Below are 20,075 nucleotides of genomic sequence, written 5' to 3'. Positions count from 1 at the left end.
TTTTATCTATTATAAAATGTGAAATATTTCAATGTCCATAAGTGAAAACACTCATCATATAATTAAAGATTTCAAATAAATAAAAACATGAAGACTCACCATGTTGCTTCTGCTTTGGATTATACATTTTCCACCACCGAAAAATTATAAATCCATCTTGAATTCTATGCAAGATAAATTACAAAATAAAAACTTCAGTAACAATTTACTTAATTCATTTAATTAGTTGTTATAAAAGGCAAGCAATTGGTAATGAATATGAAAATACAGAAAGTTCTCAATGGATCTCTGGTATACATAAATGTTTCTTAATATCCCAGTTAAAAATAAGGAAAGAGAATTTGCATAGTCTAAATTACTCTATATAGGTAAAATTTAATGACCATCACATGTAATAGGAAAATGATGTGCTAACAGAAAAAGTTTTTTTCTTCTATAAATGATATTTTTTTAATGGTGAAAAAACTATATAAATAAAAGGCCAAATCTTGAACGGGGAACACTAAAATGCTAATAGAAGCTTTTCAAGATACTCGTTCATCTCTACAATTATAAAGCACCTCATGCCCCAAAATGATGAACATAATTATAGACTCTCACCTTTTTACTTTTCTTTAAAAAATAATGTTAGAGTCACAAAGAAATTGTCTCTACTATTTTAAGTGAGGTGTGAGTGTTGACAAACCCTAGCACCTCTCAACTAATTCAAAACTTTCAAGTTCTATCTAAGTTAAGAAATCAAATGTTAGGAAATCACAAAAATATAGTAAGCTTTTCTTTTAAGGCCTACAGAAGAATGTATTTAATATATTATTTATCATTTTTTATTATATTCAGATTTGTGTATCCTTCTTAAAGTAAATTTAGAGGGGCACCTAGATGGCTCAGTTGGTTAAGCATCCAATTCTTGATTTCGGCCCAGGTCATGATCTCAGGGTCATGAGATCAAGTCCCGCATTGGGCTCCATTCTGAGCATGGAATCTGCTTAAGATTCTCTCCCTCCTTCTCCCTCTGCGCCTCCCCTGCTCTCTCTCAAAACAAAAAAAAATAAATAAAATTAGAATAGCTAACAGACACTAAACAATTCTTAAAACATATTACCTATAATACCTTAAAAATATTATCAGCATCCCTGATCCTTGTTTTATGTAACAAATGACCACCATGAATTCTCCAAGAAAAATGGTCAGGTAATTTAATGGCTCAAGTATTCATAATAGGAATGAAATGAGATTATTCATTCCTACAAGCTGCCTTTTGATAAACTTTTTGCCAGTCTGAACCTTAGCTAATTAATCTGATAAAAATATTTTTAAACATCAATTCACCGGATATAATTTACTGAAAAAATTATTTTTCTTCTTTTTTTTTAATTGTTTTTATTTATTTTATTATATGAAATTTATTGTCAAATTAGTTTCCATACAACACCCAGTGCTCATCCCAAAAGATGCCCTCTTCAATGCCCATCACCTACCCTCCCCTCCCTCCCACCCCCCATCAACCTTCAGTTTGTTTTCAGTTTTTAAGAGTCTCTTATGCTTTGGCTCTCTCTCCCACTCTAACCTCTTTTTTTTCTTTTTTTTTTCCCTTCCCTCCCCCATGGGTTTCTGTTAAGTTTCTCAGGATCCACATAAGAATGAAAACATATGGTATCTATCTTTCTCTGAAAAAATTATTTTTGATTTATGGTTTTATTTGAAGAAGTCATATTAAATATAATCAGAAAAAAATTTACAATATTTCAAGTTTAAGATGAGTTTTTTTTTTTTTTTTACCTAATAGACATGTCTTCTGTAATATAATAGATTTCACGAACCATGACTTTTCCAGAAAGAACAGAGAAAGAGAAGGAGCCTGTTGTAGGAAAAACAACAACAACAACAGCGATTAATGGAATTGTTTTGATACAGAGTAGAGTACTTGAAGCTTAAAATAATCTTAGCATTCAATTTATTCAATAATTAAATGTTCTCTCCTGGCTCCCTCCTGATGTCCTTACAGCCTTACTAATTTTCTATCCCTCTTTCCTCAAATATAACAAAAAGCACAATAAGTACCATCACTATGAACTGAAACTGCTAAATACGCATATGAAGACATTAAATAGTTGCTCCATATGAATAATTCCCTTAATTATGCACAACTATTAATAAATCCCAAAGCAGTGATAATTCACCATCTTTCTCCATTAATTTCTTTGATTCCAGGAACCAGTCATTGTCTCAAATTAGTGGAAGATGACTTATGTTTGAGGGAAATGTTATTAATATCGACCACTAAGAAGTACTCTAAGGAAAGTTAGGATGGTTCTAGTCAGTGACCTCTCAACCCTTTTTCCCACTGGTCGAGGGCTTTCTAAAACATATTGGTTCCTGATAGACCCTTGAATCTGAAAACTTCCCACTTATAAGTAGTCATTACTAAGTTAATAATGTGGACCACAAAATGAAATGCACAAAATGATTCCAACTTATAGATTTTTTTAAGTAGAAGTTACTGAAAGAAAAAAAAAAAAACGGCAAAAACTTCAGTGAGCATTAGAAACTTTCTTTGGATAGTAGTATCCTAAGAAATTTCTATTTCTATATTTTATATGTGCCTATATTTTTCCAATTATTTTAATAAGTATCTTTTACAAGCAAAAAAAAAAAAATCCAAAAGTTACTATAGAAACACTTTAAGAAACAAGAATGCGATAAAGAACCTAACCAAGTGATAATTTATCTTCTGTCATAGAGTGCTGTGTGAGAGAAATTCCAGTTAGGTTAACATTCATAAAACAAAGGTAATTTCTGATGATCACTTATAAAATATAAATTTATAATATAAATCTCAAGGTTATGCAGAAGAAAAAAATTCAGTGTTACTCAAACTTACCAATATGGATATACCCATGTTTGTATAATCTATTAAGAACCAATGTTAAAATAAGACCAACATTTCGAGAATTGTAATATGTGAGATAAATAATCCATCCACAGGACAAAATGGTAGCTGTTGGGAGAAAAAAATGCAAAAGAATCTCACTATAAGTTTCCTTTACAATCACTTTAATATCTTAATAAAAACTTGTTAGTAAAAGATCATTACATTCAGAAATGATAGGACTTTCTTCTATATAGTAATATGTCCTCTTAGAATTTAATACTTGGATTTTTAACACCAGATACTGACTCTACCTTATCCATCTTTTCTCATTTTTCCTTACGTATTAGCCAGAAAAGCACATATTCCAATCAGATTAACTAAAGAAATACTTCCTTTTTTTGTTTTCTTTCTATTTTGTACTGTTTTAGTTATTAAACATATATAAAGATGTTCTGGAAAGAGAAAGCCCTTATTTCTAAATATTCTGAAAAATGTCCACCTTTATTAGGCTAAAAGCTCATTCCCAAGCTGTGTCCTAAAGGCTACAGTTATTTAAAAAGAATGAAAACCAATGATTTTTTTAAATCAGAGAAAAAGCAGTGTTTTTTTTTTAATCAATAGTTCCTGCTTTTTAATAAAAGGTAAAGAAGTGAGAGTTTTACTCTACATAAAGGCGTATCTATATTAAACAGGCCACCTTATGCTATTTTGCTCTAATAGATAAGACAATAACCTACTTTTAAAGAATGCCAGTGAATATGCTACAGTAAATGGTATTTCAAATTTGACAATTTTTCATGAAAAGTTTATAGTCACTTACAGGATTCAGAATATTCCCACAAAGAACCTAGTTCATTAATATACAAAAATTAAAATGTAAGAAAGCAGTTTTTGATAATACCTTTCCTTTTACTTATTCACTTTAGAAGTATAACTATTTTCCAAATTAGGACAAAATAATGTAAAGCAATTTAACATGTATCACCATTTAGCAACAGCACATTAAGTTCCTAACTTTTTAAAAAGGTTATTTTAATATGGATAAAACCAAGCAGTCACGGAGAATCAAAATATATTTTCTCAGGGTAGCTTAAATTGACGGTAACAGCTCTGATGTAATAAGTGCTATGATTTGTCTGCAAATATTATTTCTAGAACAATTCTTTTGAAAAGTTATTTTGATGATATGTCATTGTATTTTTGTTTGTAAAAAGTGTTTTGGGGGGGCGGGGGGGGAGTTGGCACCTGGGTGGCTCAGTTGGTTAAGCGTCCGACTTCAGCCCAGGTCATTATCTCATGGTTCATGGGTTCAAGCCACATAGCAGGCTGTGTGCTGACAGCGTGGAGCCTGGAGCCTGCTTTGAATTCTGTGTCTCCATCTCTCTCTGTCCCTCCCCTGCTCACACTCTGTCTCTCTCTCTCAAAAATAAATAAACATTAAAAAAAAAGTGTTTTGGGTTTTTTTATTGAAGTATAGTTGACACATAATATAGTATTAGTTTCAGGTATACAAAATAGTGATTTGAATATGTCATTATGTTTTAAGTTTAAAAACATTTTGTACTAATTTTTACTGTAAATCACTGTATTGACAGCAGGTTACTGTGGGTCATTCGGAAAGGCAACAGGTATCTGCTGAGAAAGTATGCTTCTAGTATTATACAACCTGAGACTTGTGGCCTTTTCACTCTATCATGTCTCTCAAACCCCTTCAATATCATGAGGCCACTTAGTAAAACAGCAAGAGTAAATAGTCAATGTCTTTCTGGGTGTTGCTGTTGTTTTTTCCTTAAGAAAAGGAGTTGTACACAACAGAAAAAAGTCAGAAATTCTAGGTAATAAGAGAAGATGGTGATAGGAAATAAGGAAGAATTCTACCATAATTAACCTAAAAGGTAATTTTCAATGCTGCTTTTATGAAGTTCTATTTCATATTAATATTTTGCATTTCATTTTACTTTTTTGGCTTTAATGAATGATTTATAATAGGGCACTTCTGTCAATTAGAAAAAATCAGAACTCAAAGTTTAAATCATAATTCCTTCCATATACACTTCACTTCTACCCATTTCTTTACACGTCCTGTGGTGTCATGAAAGAAACATAAGCATGCACTCAGAAAAAAAGGAGCTATGTAACCTGTGTAAGTTATTTAATCCTTATGGGCCTCAATTCTCCAACATGTTAAAAGGAAAAGAATAATACCTACCTTAAGTCTTCTCCGAGCATTGAGACAACATATGCAAAATGCCAGTGGTATGTGGCACACAGAAGATACACAATAAATATCATTACCCTCTTTTTCCCTTCTTACCCCATCTTACCCTTTCTATTTTCCTCTCTACCTTTCTAATTTTTATGCTAAAATTCAAATCCACAAAAACTTTCTGGGCAGTTACAGCCCACAATATTCTCTTCCTCTTATTCATATTCATTCATTCATTCATTTTCCCTCCCTCTCTTTGCCATTGATTTATACACTGTTTTGTATTATTTCTATGTACCTAGAAAACTGCTGGAGTATTAGCCCCCAATTTTTTTTTTTTTTTTTTTTTTTTACTGGCAGAGCCCACTGTTAAGTATAAAGAGTAAGGAAAGAGATGAGATTAACTAGGCATATACACTCTTATTTTGCTATAAAAACATATTTACCATAGGGATTCATCATGATAAAACAAAAAAAAGTGTGTGTGTGTGTGCGCACACACACACACGTGCACGCACTGAGATGGGGTTTGGTGAAGGAGTGGACTTGCGACAGGAAAGATAAACTAATTGCAATGTCTTTCTTCTCCTCCCACCTCCCCTAACTCACACAAAAGGAGGCAACCTAAGAAAAAGAGCCCTCTAGAACACTTGCCAGAGGAAATATTCATAGAAATACAGATTGAAACCTTTTTTCCAAAAAATAAAAGAATGGTAGTGTAAGCATTTCAACTTCAGCTAATTACTGATTAAAATGTGACAGTTGTTAATCTGTACATAAAAAACAAAATACAAGAAAATATATTCTACTTACCAACAAGGAGCCAAACAACATTGGAATTGTGTTCTGTAAGAAAATCTTCTAATTGAGTGATACTAGGAACAATACTCTCATTCTTCCTTTGATCCATTACTGAAGTTTTTCCAGAGCAGCATCTAAAGGCCAAAGAGTTCATATATTAAATTTAGAATCAGAGATTTATTAAACTGCAAAGGAAATCATTTAAGACAGGAAAAAAGGTAAATTTAATAAAAGTAAAAGTTCATAAGGTAGAAGATAAAAGAGAAGCTTAAGGGCCAGATAGGAAAATGGAAATAGTTTCATTACAAAAATCTTTTAGAATTTTACTTTGCTGGTGCTTTTTAGTGTTATGCCTTCTGGTGTATTTTTAATCTAAATGAAAGCTGATATACTGAATTCTTGATTAAAAGAATTAAAGGATGGGCACCTAGGTGGCTCAGTCAGTTGAGCATCCTCCCAAAGACACATAACTTGAACTTAATCTATCTTGCTTCTCTCTCTCCCAATATATTATGATCAGTAAGGATTGTTTTATTTATCTTTGTATCCATAATACCAGTGACAGTGCCTTGAACACAGCCACTGTTTTCAAGTATTACATCATTTTAAATGGTATTTTTATCTATTATGTAAGAAAATATCTGACCTACATGTTTTAAGACAAGCTCTCTCAATATTTTCTTAAAAAAATTTTTTGTGATGCTTATTTATTTTTGAGAGAGAGACAGAGACACAGCGCAAGCAGAAGAGGAAACACAGAATCCAAAGTAGGTTCCAGGCTCTGAGCTGTCAGCACAGAGCCTGATGCAGGGCTCAAACCACGGGCTGTGATATCATGACCTAGAGCCGAAATCGGATGCTTATATAGACACCATATATATACACACATATGTATTTATGTGCACATATATGGAGTGTGTGTATATATACGCACTTTTTTAAATCAGCAAAAACAGTGAAGCCATATTATCGTTACCTCTAGAGAGAGCATTGGGAAAGACTTAGGAGGAAGGAAAAGAAACAGTGAAACAGGACTTCCACTTTTGCTCTTGACACTTAGGTATTGTCTAATGTTTTACGATTGGCATATAATACTTCCATAATTTAAAAAGAAAAAGGGAGATTTGGTAACTAGAAGATAGGAAATGACAGGTGAGAGACTTTTCTTGCCCAAGCATACATCTATTGACCTCTTCTTATAACCAACCAAGAAATAGGTGTCTCCCAACCCAAAAATAACAACTCAGTCATCTGTCATTCTAGTATCATGTCTTTCTTCAGTGCTTAAATACTTAGCTTTTTAAAAAATTAAAGTGCAAATACTGAGCAAACTCAAACTTCATCACAACATCAGAAAGATCACCTTAGCAAGAATTATTTGAATTGACAGCCTTGAATGTAAGAATGGAAGGAATATATACTGTTCTAGAAAGGGGAGACAAGTAAGTTTCATCAAGAAAGGACATAAAGAACATTAAGAGAGATTGGGGAAGGGAGAAGGAGGAGGCACTCATCAAAGAAAAAACAGTAGAATCCAAAGATCCTGCTTCAGACTATATTGTTCCAGAAACAGGACATTATGTGGATTGAGAGCATGGATTCTATACTAGACTAAGTGAGAACTACCAGATCTAATGTTATAGCTGTGTGACCACTGGCAAGTTACCTAACCATTCTGTGCTCTATTCCCTCATCTGTAAAACAAGAACACTAATAGTACCTACCTGACAGAGGTGAATAGTGAAAACTGATAAATTCATGTATGTAAACCATTTAGAATAGCACCCAGCACATAGTAAATAATACACCATATAAATGTTTGCTGATTGCAACCAATGCTTTTGGTGCCTTGCCCACATACTGTTAGCATTCATCTCTACACAAGATGACTGCTCATTTGGAACAACTGAATACTTTACTGAGGGCTGCTTTTGGACTGCAGAAACATGCTCAGCTTATACTCAGGGCAAGCCAGAAATGCCAAAGAGGTAACATCAATGACGGCTAGGAAAGTGGTGGATACACAACTGCAGCTTCTTTGTTCTTGATTTGGGATTACTCTGAGGCATAGTATTTTTTTAAGTTTACTTATTTATTTTTGAGAGAGAGCAGAGGAGGGGCAGAAGGGGGGGGGGAGGGAGAGAGAGAGACTTCCAAGCAGGCCCCACGCTGTCAGCACAGAGCCCAATGCGGGGCTCAAACTCCCCAACCATGAGATCATGACCAGAGCTGAAACTGAGAGTCAGACGCTTAACCGACTGAGCCACCCATGCGCCCATGAGGCATATTCCATTTGGTTTCCCAAGAGTTCACCAATGGTAGTGAGCTCCAGATGCCCACAGTGGTAACTGCTAGGATAATGCCCTTTACTGACTTCAATCCCTTTCCTTTCTTACTTCCCCATTCTCCTACCAGTCTTTCCTACGATCACTTCTGTACTTGAGTCCTTCCTTATCCAGGTATTGGTTCTAGGGAGACCTAAACTAAGGAACTATTTTTTTTGTTTGTTACCAGTCCTATTAAATCTGAGGATAGCTTTCTTTTACATGAAAAATGATTCTGTACTTTAAAGAGATCATAAAAAAATAAATAAAATTAAAAAATAAAATAAAGAGATCATAAAACCATACCATTTGAAGGACACAGTGTTAAATATTTAATATCTTTTAAAAGTTTGCTTTAATTCAGGGTGTGTGTGTGTGTATATATATACATATATATATATATATATATATATATATACATATATGTGTGTGTATATATATATATATACATATATATGTATGTATATATATACACACATATATATTGTATACAATACAATAAAAACATTTTAGAAAAGGAAGATACTCTCCTTTAGAAAAGGAATATACTCTCTCTCTCTCTCTCTCTCTCTATACATATATATATATATATATATATATATATATATATATGACAGAAAGAGAAACATTTCCTTCATCTGAACAGGAAGAAGGGAAAGGAAAGACCAAGATATGGGGAGATCTGGTGATAGAAAGATGAAAGAATCTGATGGCTTCCATAGATTTTTGAAAAATCAAATTCAGGGCGCCTGAGTGACTCAGTTGGTTAAGCATTTGACTTCGGCTCAGGTCATGATTTCATGGTTCATGAATTTGAGTCCCGCATCAGGTGAGCTCAAGCCCCTCTTCAGGTGAGCTCCATCCACTTCTTTTTCTTTCTCTCTCTCTCTCTCTCTCTCTCTCTCTCCCCCTCCCTCATGGGATTCTCTCTCTCTCAATAAAAAAAAATTTAAAAAAAAAAAAGCCAAATTCATATTTATCTAAAATCTCTTCTATTTCATTTTTTTTTTTTTTACTTATTACTCCAAGTTTTTTGGCACTAGTCCCATAACTTCTACAGTACCTGTTCCTTTTCTATTTTTCTTAGTTTTTAGCTTTTGTGTTTATGACAACTGTAAGAAGAATGACCCTAAGTGGTTGGTGAAAGAAAATAATGAATAAGAGGGCCTTCATCACCACAGCTTACCCCAAGTCCCCCAATTCCACCCTACCTCAGCAATAATTATTTATCATCTCAGAAAAGGGGTGAGTGGGAGGAACTGGAGGATCTGTGCACCTGCCCACAGCTTGTCAAGAAAACTTCACTGCACTGGTTAGTTTACCTTCTTCCAAAAGAAGAGATATCATCCCATAATTTGACACAGGATTTCAGGTATAAGGTTTTCCTATACCAGGGTTAAACTGGAACAAGTCTATATATAACATTACCTATGATGTGAGAAGATCTGGTTATGAAGAGACAGAGCTTTCTTGGGTACTGTCATAGGAAAGTAAATATTGATTTTGATTTTTTGGAACAACATAGTTAAGACAGTTGCTTGATAATGTTGAGCTATTTTTTTGTTTATTCATTCAATAAATATTTATTGAGCTTAAAAATTCTGTAATACAGCTAAGGAATTCTGAGTATTAAGTATAAGATTTGGAATATTTACAATAACCTTTTTAGTACGATGTCTGGCAATATAGAAAATACTAAAAAAAAAAAAAAAAAAGGCTGTTTGAATGAATACCTGTATCTTAGCAGTTATCGTACCATATTACAATTATTACTTTAGAAGTCTCCCCTGGTAGACAAATGTTCTTAAGGATGGGTTTGCCCTACCCATTTAAGCGTAATATCTAACCAAGTTCTGTATACAGAAGTCTCTCAATAAATACTTGTTTCAGAAATGAATGAAATAAATACATCATCATGAAAGTACATAATTATGAGCTATCGCCAAAAGTAAGTGAGTATTAAAAAAAAAAAAAAAAAAATGATAAGTGAGTATTCCAATGTACCCAGAGCCAAAAAGATTCCTAAGTGATCTTTTCACTCTCAAGAAAATCTGGTTTTCATTTGCTTGAGTTTAAGAAGAGGATATTCAACTTTTTAACAACCCAATTAATGTGAAAAAAGTTTAATCAAATCTCACACAACAATGAAATCACAATTCTTTGTATAAAAAGACAAATCACAATTCTTTGTATCTTCAGACCATCATATCAAAATTCTCTGCATTTAATTATAGTTCCTTTTCTAAAATGTTTTTATTGTATTGTATTGTATTGTATTGTATTGTATCTTAATTTGAGAGAACGAGAAAGAGAGAGAGCGCAAACACACAAATGCCCGAGCAGGGGAGGGGCAGAGAGAGAAAAGGGAGAGAATCCCAAGCAGGCTCTGAGCTGTTAGTGTAGAGCAGGACTCGGTCTCAGGACCGCGAGATCATAATCTGAGCCAATATCAATTATCAGACACCTAACCAACTGAGCCACCCAGGTGCCCTCAGTTCCTTTTATATAAAAGAAACTGCATGAGTTTTAAAAGTTGGAAAATAAATGAACTTTACAGCTCTCCTCTGACCTTCATCAATATTCATATTCTCTTTACCATCAGGTAAAATTAAACACCTATAAGGACAAAGCACTTACCCTTGGCCAATTTTACTGATCTACAGTAACTGTTACAGAATACATACACTTACTTGAGAATTTTTCAGTTACTGTTTAATTTCTGCTCATATGTAACAAATTATCTGGAGATACTTTTGTAAAAGTTCCCCATTTCAAAGCCATTTATGTCCACCTTAAAATTAAGAAGCCAGATAACTGACCCAAATATCTAAGTAAATACCAATAAAAATGAACTGTCTGAACAGACTGCTCATCTCTACTATGACATAATGACATCCCAAAACAAAAGTAAAACATAAATCAGGTCACGACAACATTTTTATCCAAAATGAAGTTTCAAGGATGATTAGAACATTTGAGCTATTCATTTAAACACTGACCATTCACCAATCTAAAGGTAAACGGCCTAAAACACATGACTTTCCAATTCCATGATGCTTCATAAATAAAGTATATAAAATAGGGAAGTACTTACTACAACTAATATCTCACATAAAATAAATATGTAAATTTTATATTACAAGATAGTAATGGAATATATTAACAAGGTTGTTATTACCCATTAAACATAGAGTGATTGGAAAAGCCCAATCTGACTAAATTATTTTACCTATCAGGATACAAGGCTTTAAATTCCACCATCCATCCCTTCAAGGGGAGTATTAACCAATATTATCTCTTAAAATTCAAAATAAAACAAAAATCTATAATGTCCTATTCTGTTCATTTAAACAAACAAGATAGACAATTATCCTCTTAAGTTAGACCAGGTATATAATCATCTCTACCGAGAAAGTCATTCCAGGTTCCTTTCAGTCCCAGGATTCCAAGTGCAACAAACACAATTCACTATTAAACTAACTCCAAAACCCAACAGAATTAAATGGTAAAATAACATTCTATCAGAAATAACAGAAATCATCTGGTATACTGGAACTAGGCTTTACAGTCAGATTTGAAATGGAAAGCTTGCTCTACCCTTTCAATACCTTCAATACCTTCCTTAGCTGTGAGATAGCTTGAGCAAGTTACTGAATCTCTTTAAGCCTGTTTCCAAACGGCCATCTCTTCTCTGAAGAGATGTTCAAGGCATTAAAAACATGAAGCAAACAAGCTAACATACAGTGCTTGACAAGAAACACATTACAGCAGTGGTGCTAAGCTACTATCATTAATGTTCTTTAAGAAAAAATCAGCTCAACAAAAAAGGTGAAAGCTAAAAAAAATAAATAAAATGCATAGCAGTAGACAATGACTAAAATGCATTTCATTCCTTACAATATAGGAGAAAAATACATATATTTAACTAAATAACAGAATTTTATAACCAAAAAAATTAGTTGGCACAAATAACAATCAAGAAATTAAGTTAATATGAATAACATAGTTCTACAAATAACAGTGAATATGATATGATTCTTAGAAGCAGATCAAGTACCAAAATACACTAGTTACCAGGCAACTATTGCTAAAGAAATATTCAGATATGGTGAGTGACAATTCAAACACTAAAAATCTGCAAACTAAACATACTTTTTAATAACGTAATCTATGCTACAAAAACTGTTCTTTATGTTATATATGAAAGAATTTTTAACATCTCAGAAATCATATCATTCAACAAAAATGTTGCACTTTAACACACCTCACTGCTATAGACAGAAATTTATGCTGGTTTACCTAAGTACTTATTAAAAGCAAAACAAATCTCTTAAAAATCTGTAGAAAACATATCTAGTAATAGGGTAAAAAGAACAGACCTCAAATTCTCCAAACCTAGAAGAAACCATGATTCTTAAATACAATCCACTTTTAATAATCCACCAGAACTAATTTCTACCTTCAACATATTCCTTGACATGATCAGCAATGCAAAGAGCTCAATAGTAACTGCCAAGTGAAAGATGTAATCCTCCTACTTTTACTTCCCATTCACTGGTTGTGGGGTTTTGTCTTCATTTTGTACTGACTAGTGAACACATTCTGCAAGTTTCCTTTCTTTTTTTTTTTTTTTTAAGTGTTTATTTATTTTTTGGGAGAAAGAGAAGGCACAAGCAGGAGGGGCAGAGAGAAAGACAGAAGGAAGACAGAGGGAAACACAGAATCCAAAGCAGGCTCCAAGCTCTGAGCTGACAGCAGCAAGTCCGATGCAGGGCTTGAACTCATGAACCCTGAGATCATGACCTGAGCAGAAGTCGAACACTCCAACTGAGCCACCCTGGTGCCCCTGCTTCAATTCTTTTAATCAAGAATTCAATTATATCAACTTTCATTTAGATTAAAAATACACCAGAAGGCATAACACTAAAAAGCACCAGCAAAGTAAAATTCTAAAAGATTTTTGTAATAAATCTATTTCCATTTTCCTATCTGGGTCTTAAGGTTCTATCTTCTACCTTATGTCACTTCAGTCAGAAACCCTCCCAAATACATGTTCAAACTATTCACCCAACCAAAAAGGGTCTTTGGATGTGGGGAGAGGGAGAAACTTGTCACATGTGTTTACCAACACTCTCCTCACATCAAGTTCAAAGAAAACATTTTCTTATTAGCATGTTGCTACCCTAAGAGCCCACAAGATTCATTTAACAGCCAATTCCTGTGAGCTGATGATATTGCTACAACTGAAACTGAACTTTCATGTAAGTAAAACAACAAAGAAGTCTGCTTTGGGGAAGTTTTATGTGGATATGACGCATACAGTACTACTGGTGATATGAGACTCAGCATTTTAAATGGATATGAATAGAAATATACTTTACGTATACATAAAAAGTGACCAAGTACAAACAGATCAATAATCTAAAATTCAGACTTTAAACATTTTGGTCAATGTTCTCTTACCCTTTGAAACATTCATTCCATGGTATTAATTCACCATTAAAATGATAAAAATATAGCTATCATAACAATGGCTACAACACTTATTCAAGGTTTGCTGTGTGCTAGACACAGTGCTAAACACTTTACGTGCATTTACTCATCTAATTGTCACAAATAACTACTCATTAACAATTCCCCATTTTAAAGACGAGAAAACTATGGCACTGAGAAGCTAAGCACAAACACAGCTAAGGCCCCAGTAATTATCTCTTAGTTCTAAGTTTCGTTATATGAAAAATGAGATCCTTCCTCCCACCTCTACATTTAGAAGCTAATATGAATGCTACCAAAATTCAAATTTTGGCATAAAAAATTCATATTTTGCCCACTATGGCATTTTTTTTTAACCTAAAATGATTCTCTATTAAGTCAAGGGTCAACAAGCACTTTTTTTAAATAACCCTGAGTGGTAACACAAGTTGTGCAGCCTGATTAGCAGCAAAAAAGGCCAAATTATAAAGCGAACCAAATCTAACTTAACCACCTCCCACTCCTCTAGAACCTCTCTCTCACCTGATCATAAAGGCTATTATTCACTGACTTTTAAAGAGCTTTTTTGCCCCTAAAGAACTTGACAATTGATAAAATGTATGGTAGTTTTAAAATGTCCAAAAACTCTTTAACATTCCTCCCTTCAAGAGGTAGAACTTAATTCCCGTCTCAGGTGTGGGCTGGACTTAGTGATACAGCTGTAAAAGAGTATGTCAGAAGCAATGGTGTGTAACTAAGTCAAAACCATCACAGCATCCTCCTTGTTCTCTCTTGGATCATCTGTTCCAGGGGAAGCCAGATGCCTTGTTAGGACATTTAAAAAGCCCTAGACAGGGGCGCCTGGGTGGCGCAGTCGGTTGAGCGTCCGACTTCAGCCAGGTCACGATCTCGCGGTCCGTGAGTTCGAGCCCCACGTCAGGCTCTGGGCTGATGGCTCGGAGCCTGGAGCCTGTTTCCGATTCTGTGTCTCCCTCTCTCTCTGCCCCTCCCCCGTTCATGCTCTGTCTCTCTCTGTCCCAAAAATAAATTAAAAATGTTGAAAAAAAAATTAAATAAATAAATAAATAAATAAAATAAAAGCCCTAGACAGATCGGCATGGTGAGGCTTTGAGGCCTCTAGCCAACAGACATGTATGTGTGCCATCATGGAAGCAAATCCTGCTGCCACAGTTGAGATGACTGAAGTTCCTGCCAAGATTTTGGCTGCAACCTCATGACAGACCCTAAACCAGAAGGACTGAGTTTAGGCGCTTCCAAATCCAGACTCACAGAAACTAAGATAGTAAATATTTTAAACCACTAAGTTCAGGTATAATTTGTTACTCAGCAATAGATAACTAATACAAAGTATGTGAAAAGTAATTTTGCAAGATAACTACAAGTTATCTCTACTCTGATAGTTCATACCAGTCATGTTAAGCTAAACTAATGCACTCTACTCTCCTCCAACTTACCAAAAGATGAGGAATCAGCAATAACACACCAAGAAGATTACCAATCCCATGAATGAACCATTTCCTCTCTCTACTTTAAGTGAGAGTCTCCTGCATGGACTCTGTGGAGCAACCCCTACCCTGCCTCTACATATTCATCTGTATCTGTAATCATCACCATCTCCTTAACTCCTGTCTCAGAAGTCTATCTAAAGCACCCTTGACCTGCATCCTCATTTTCCATCCCTTCCAGCTTAGTCAGTGACCTTGCTTCACTAATTATTGTCCCTCTCTCCTCTATCTTCAAATTTTATTTTTGATGTTTTTTTATCCTCAGCAAATAAAGATTATAAATCATATCACTCGTACCTTTAAAAAACAAAAACTCTGCCTGTTTCCAATTCTGTGTCTCCCTCTCTCTCTGCCCCTCCCCCGTTCATGCTCTGTCTCTCTCTGTCCCAAAAATAAATTAAAAAAAAAAAAAAAAAATACTCTTTAAAAAACAAAAACTCTCAAACTCATATATCTAGTGATCCCCTCTCTATTCAATTTAGAATCAAACTTTCTGAAATAGGTAAATGACAGTACCTATTTCAATTTCCTTATCTCTTACCACTGTGAACTGGCTCCATCCATATAATCGCTCTTGCTCAGGTCAACAACTTTTTAAAAAAAATTTTTTTTAACATTTATTTATTCTTGAAAGAGATTGAGAGAGAAAGAGAGAGAGAGAAAGAGAGAGAAAATATGAGCGGGGGAGGGGCAGAGGGAGAGAGGGACACATAATCTAAAGCAGGCTCCAGGCTCCGAGCTGTCAGCAGAGCCTGATGCAGAGATCATGACCTGAGCCAAAGTCAGATGCTTAACCAACTGAGCCACCCAGGTGCCCCAACAACTTCTTGACATGTCTGATAGATACTTTCTTTGTCCTCATTTTATCTGATATCTCAAAGGTGTTTAATACTCATCCTTTTCTCCAAACTCAGTTCTTCCACTGACTTCTGTGATTCTCCTGCTTCCTTATCCATTCATTCATCTCCTTTGAGGTGTGTCTTCCTTCTAGGATAGGGATTTATTAGTCTTCCCTATCCGCATTTCTTTTCTTTTACTCTACATTTTTTCCCTGAGTGATCTCATCTAGTCACATTGCTTTTAACCATCATCTATAAGCTGAGACTCCAAATTTTATATCCCCAGTGGGGTCTTCTTAACTGAGATCTATATCCAGCTTCCTAATGACATTTCTTGCAAGTCACAGATGCCTCATAACAACAGCCCCACAACCATGTTCCCCAATCTATTGTTCTTCCTATACTGCCTCAGTAAATGGTCCCAGAATCCACTCAGTTTCTCAAGCCAGATATCAGATATCAGTTCCTTTATCCTTCAAATGTTTATTATACACTTATTATGTGCTTGCATATGACAGTAGCTAAAAATTACCCAGACTCAACTTTCTCTCAAGCCCAAAATCCTACTCAATACATCTCCTTTGCATCTATCTAATCCATCTCCATCTTTAATTCCCATTTGCATCTCTGTACTTCTGGTTCTCATTTGCCACCTGAATTATTACAATGCCTCTTATGATCACCACTCTGCCAAACTCATCACCCTCCAACTCATCACCAGACTGTTGCCTGACCATGTCACTTCTATTCGTTATATATAAACTGCCTGAAATTTTCTCATATTAAAGAGTTAATTTTCTTAACCTCTCAAGAAATTTTTGAAATTCTATCATTATCTTTAACATGAAAAAAAATATGATGAAATGAAGTCTAGAAGAATCCTAGTATCCCACTGTACCTTAGAGTAGCACTAGTAGAGTACCTTCCTTTATTAACTAAAATTATGAAAGATTTATTATAAATACAAACATTTACCATATGGGCAGTGCTGTTTTCTAGTCTTTTATATAAACCAAAAACATCTTTGCACATAGAAATAAAAAAATGTATGATATTTCACAAAAATATTACCTTCCAGGCAAAATTCACTACTCTAGTATTCTCAAGGGCCATGATGAACACTAATACTAAAAGCCTTAAATAATGCCTGAAATATGGTACTCAATAAATATTGATGAAATGAATTAAATATTTCTTCATCGTGTTTAACTGTCTTCTACTAATCTCCATAGAACTCATAATATAAAATATACTTGACTTCAACATACCTAGTATCCTGTGAAGAACAAACCAAAGTCAACTAATTTTCTTCATTTATTTTTAAAGCCTTTTATAACATGGGCATGAGCAAGAAAAAGAAAGAAAAAAATGTTAACACTTGATAGAGAATTAAGCCAAAGCTTCCCTTGGCTTTCTCCTCCCAATACACAAGCTAAGCACACAACTTAATTGTCAATCAGATATCAACAATTCAAAAGTGAGGTAAGATGAATGGCAGGTCATGTTATATACTGCCCCAACCTTCATTCTATGACCATTCAAGTAGCTTAAAACACAACTGAAGCAGAAAGTCAGATTTCGTCTATCTCAGCTTTAATTGGAAATTATTTTTTTAAAAACTTGGCCAAAATATTTACTCAATTTTTTTCCAGAGTCTGCAGTGTTTTCTTTCTCCTTGTCTTCAGAAGGCCCACCTGCAGCGTTTCATCTTAACAAACCTGAAAAGAACATTTTAACCAATTATAGAAGATAGTTTGGCTTTATCAACATTTGCACCATTTCAGAATAAATTATTTGATTGCATGAGTGTGAATGCACACACACATAGAAAGTGTTTAATGTTATTCCAATATCACATTTCCTTCTTTAAAGTTTCCAGACAAGAAATACTTCTAAACTAGAATAAGACCACGGTTTCCAAATTACAGTGTTCTAAAGCTTTTAGAACAAGGTTCCAGAAGTCAAATCCTATGTTTAAAACATACTCAAAGTGTGGCCTTAAAAAAGTTGTCCTCTCAAACTGTTGGTTCTCTGCTGGCAGGAATGGTGCCTCAGTTTCCTTCCTATTCCAACCACCTGGCACACTCTTTATCAAATGAAAATCACTTTGCAAACTGTTCAGATACTTGGGAGATGATAAAGCATACTGATTATGGGACCTTAAACTGGAGTCAGATTACCTGGTTTAAATCACATCTCTACTTTGTACAAGGTGATTTTTAGGGCTGCACGGTTTAGTTCATCTATAAAATGAGAGTAATAACAGACCTAACGTGATAGGATCGTTATGATGATTAAATGAGATAACATGCACATAAAATATGTCTTACTCAACAATTATGTAAAATGAATATTCTGGTTAATTCATCTATTTTCATATTAAATGTTTATGGTTAACTTAGAATAAATCAGCTTCAATGCCATACACAGGGTGAAAGCAGTAACATGAAACCAGCTGAAACGTACACCATTGGGCAGTTACCAAAACATGATTTTCTTACAGAGGAAATTTACAAGAATTCTTTCCATTTAACAAGCGTCCCTAACTGTCTACTGTCAAAACTAAGGTCAAAGGGGGTGGGAGTTAGGTGTGGAGGAGGGGAGAAAAGAATATACTCTGCAGAAGGAGAATCAACTTCCCTTCACCTTCCTTTGACCGTAAGATATTGTTTCCGCTGAAATGTACTCTTCAATAGTGTAGACTCAGCAAGCACCAACTCACAATACAACACACGTCCCGCCAGGATTGGGAAGGCGGAAGGTTCTAAGGCTCCACCGCCATCGGTCAGTAGACCCTACGTTAAGCAGTTCGGGGTCTGCCGCAGCCAAGGACTCCCAGCAAGGCTAAAGCCGGAGCCTGCAGGTGCGCTTGTCCTTCCCGCCCGCGGAGTCCACACACCAAGTGGGCGCCGCCCACCCGTCTTATCACCATCCACAGAGGCCGCTCCGGCGTCGGCGCCCCCAACCATCGACTGTAATGGCTCTTCCAGGCCTTCCCATTGACCTTCTACACCCGGTCTACAGGTCCCGGTGCTGCAGGTAAGAATAGCAAACTAGGAAACGAGTCGACGCCGCAACAGCGGCGAAGAAGCCAAACCTCCAGACTCTGACCTGGCTGAGTTCCAGAGATGATGGAAAACTGCTCACCCAACCCTGCCCAGTCCGACCCGTCCCCTCACCTGGGCGAGCGCCGGGGCGGCCTGGAACCGCACCGGCCTCTTCGAGGGACGCTAAAGGCCTCGGGCAGCGGCAGCAGCGCCGAGCCGGCCCGGGCCGGGGAAGCTCTGCCCGCGCCCACACCCTCTAGCCCCGCTACCCCGGCCAGCTGCTTTAGGTCCGGCCGGGGGCCCCTAGCCACTAACACAGAGAGGGGCGGAGAAGGATGGGAGGGGTCCCAGCTAGAGCCAGGCGTCGCTGCGGCTGCGGCTGCGTCAACTGGTAGCGTCAGACGTCACGGCGCCGGCACGCCACCCAAGCCCCATCCAGGAATCTGCAGCGCCCCACCCCTTTTCTCTCCTCTTCCCCTGTCCCCGCACTGTGGGTGGAGCCTGGGCGCTTGGCGGAGGTCCGGGGCGGGTTTGGAAAAATCGCTTGCTACTTAGCCACGGGAGAGGTCAATGAATGGCCTTCCTGAGTCCAGGAGACCGAGAAGCGCGGATAAGACCAGGACGTTAACAAAAAGGACAATCAAACCGGTGCTATGAAGTGAAATGAATCCTCTTGGAATAGAGAATAATATTTTTATGACCTTATCAATATAAGGTGCTTGATTGTATGAAATGAAACTACATTGACTCAATTGAGTCTGTTATTATATTAATGAAAAGTGGTTTGATGGTCACCATTTTTAAACAGACTCTTAATATTATTTAGCGGGTGAACCAAGGCAAATGACTTTCTGGAGTTGGAGAATTATCTCAGATATATTGCACACTTCTTATGTACGAATTGTGATAAGAAGAGGAAAGTGGAAAGCCGTCTTAGCTCTATGCAAGCTTTCTGAGTGCTTGGGACAGATGTGGAATATGCACAGAA

General features: G+C 35.8%; 1 protein-coding gene across 3 annotated transcripts in view; it reads right to left on the bottom strand.

Annotated features, from left to right (window-relative positions):
* BLTP1 (bridge-like lipid transfer protein family member 1) overlaps positions 1 to 19,470 on the bottom strand; it is a 213,980-nt gene extending 194,510 nt beyond the window's left edge. For all 3 annotated transcript variants that reach the window (XM_078445786.2, XM_078445781.2, XM_078445787.2), the window contains exons 1-6: positions 19,220 to 19,470; positions 17,678 to 17,758; positions 5,892 to 6,013; positions 2,882 to 2,998; positions 1,780 to 1,858; positions 100 to 164 (exon numbers count right to left, since the gene is read on the bottom strand). In XM_078445786.2, coding sequence (XP_078301912.1) covers positions 100 to 164; positions 1,780 to 1,858; positions 2,882 to 2,998; positions 5,892 to 5,988 — 358 coding nt within the window. In that variant the 5' untranslated portion in view covers positions 5,989 to 6,013; positions 17,678 to 17,758; positions 19,220 to 19,470. The remainder of the gene's footprint in view (positions 1 to 99; positions 165 to 1,779; positions 1,859 to 2,881; positions 2,999 to 5,891; positions 6,014 to 17,677; positions 17,759 to 19,219) is intronic.
* Between the last annotated feature and the right edge of the window lie 605 nt (positions 19,471 to 20,075).

The sequence above is a fragment of the Panthera onca genome, chromosome B1, assembly GCF_046562875.1.
Source record: "Panthera onca isolate mPanOnc1 chromosome B1, mPanOnc1 haplotype 2, whole genome shotgun sequence".
Taxonomy (NCBI): Eukaryota; Metazoa; Chordata; class Mammalia; order Carnivora; family Felidae; genus Panthera; species Panthera onca.
Note: the sequence above shows the minus strand (reverse complement) of the source record. Positions and strands in the feature narration are given on the sequence as shown.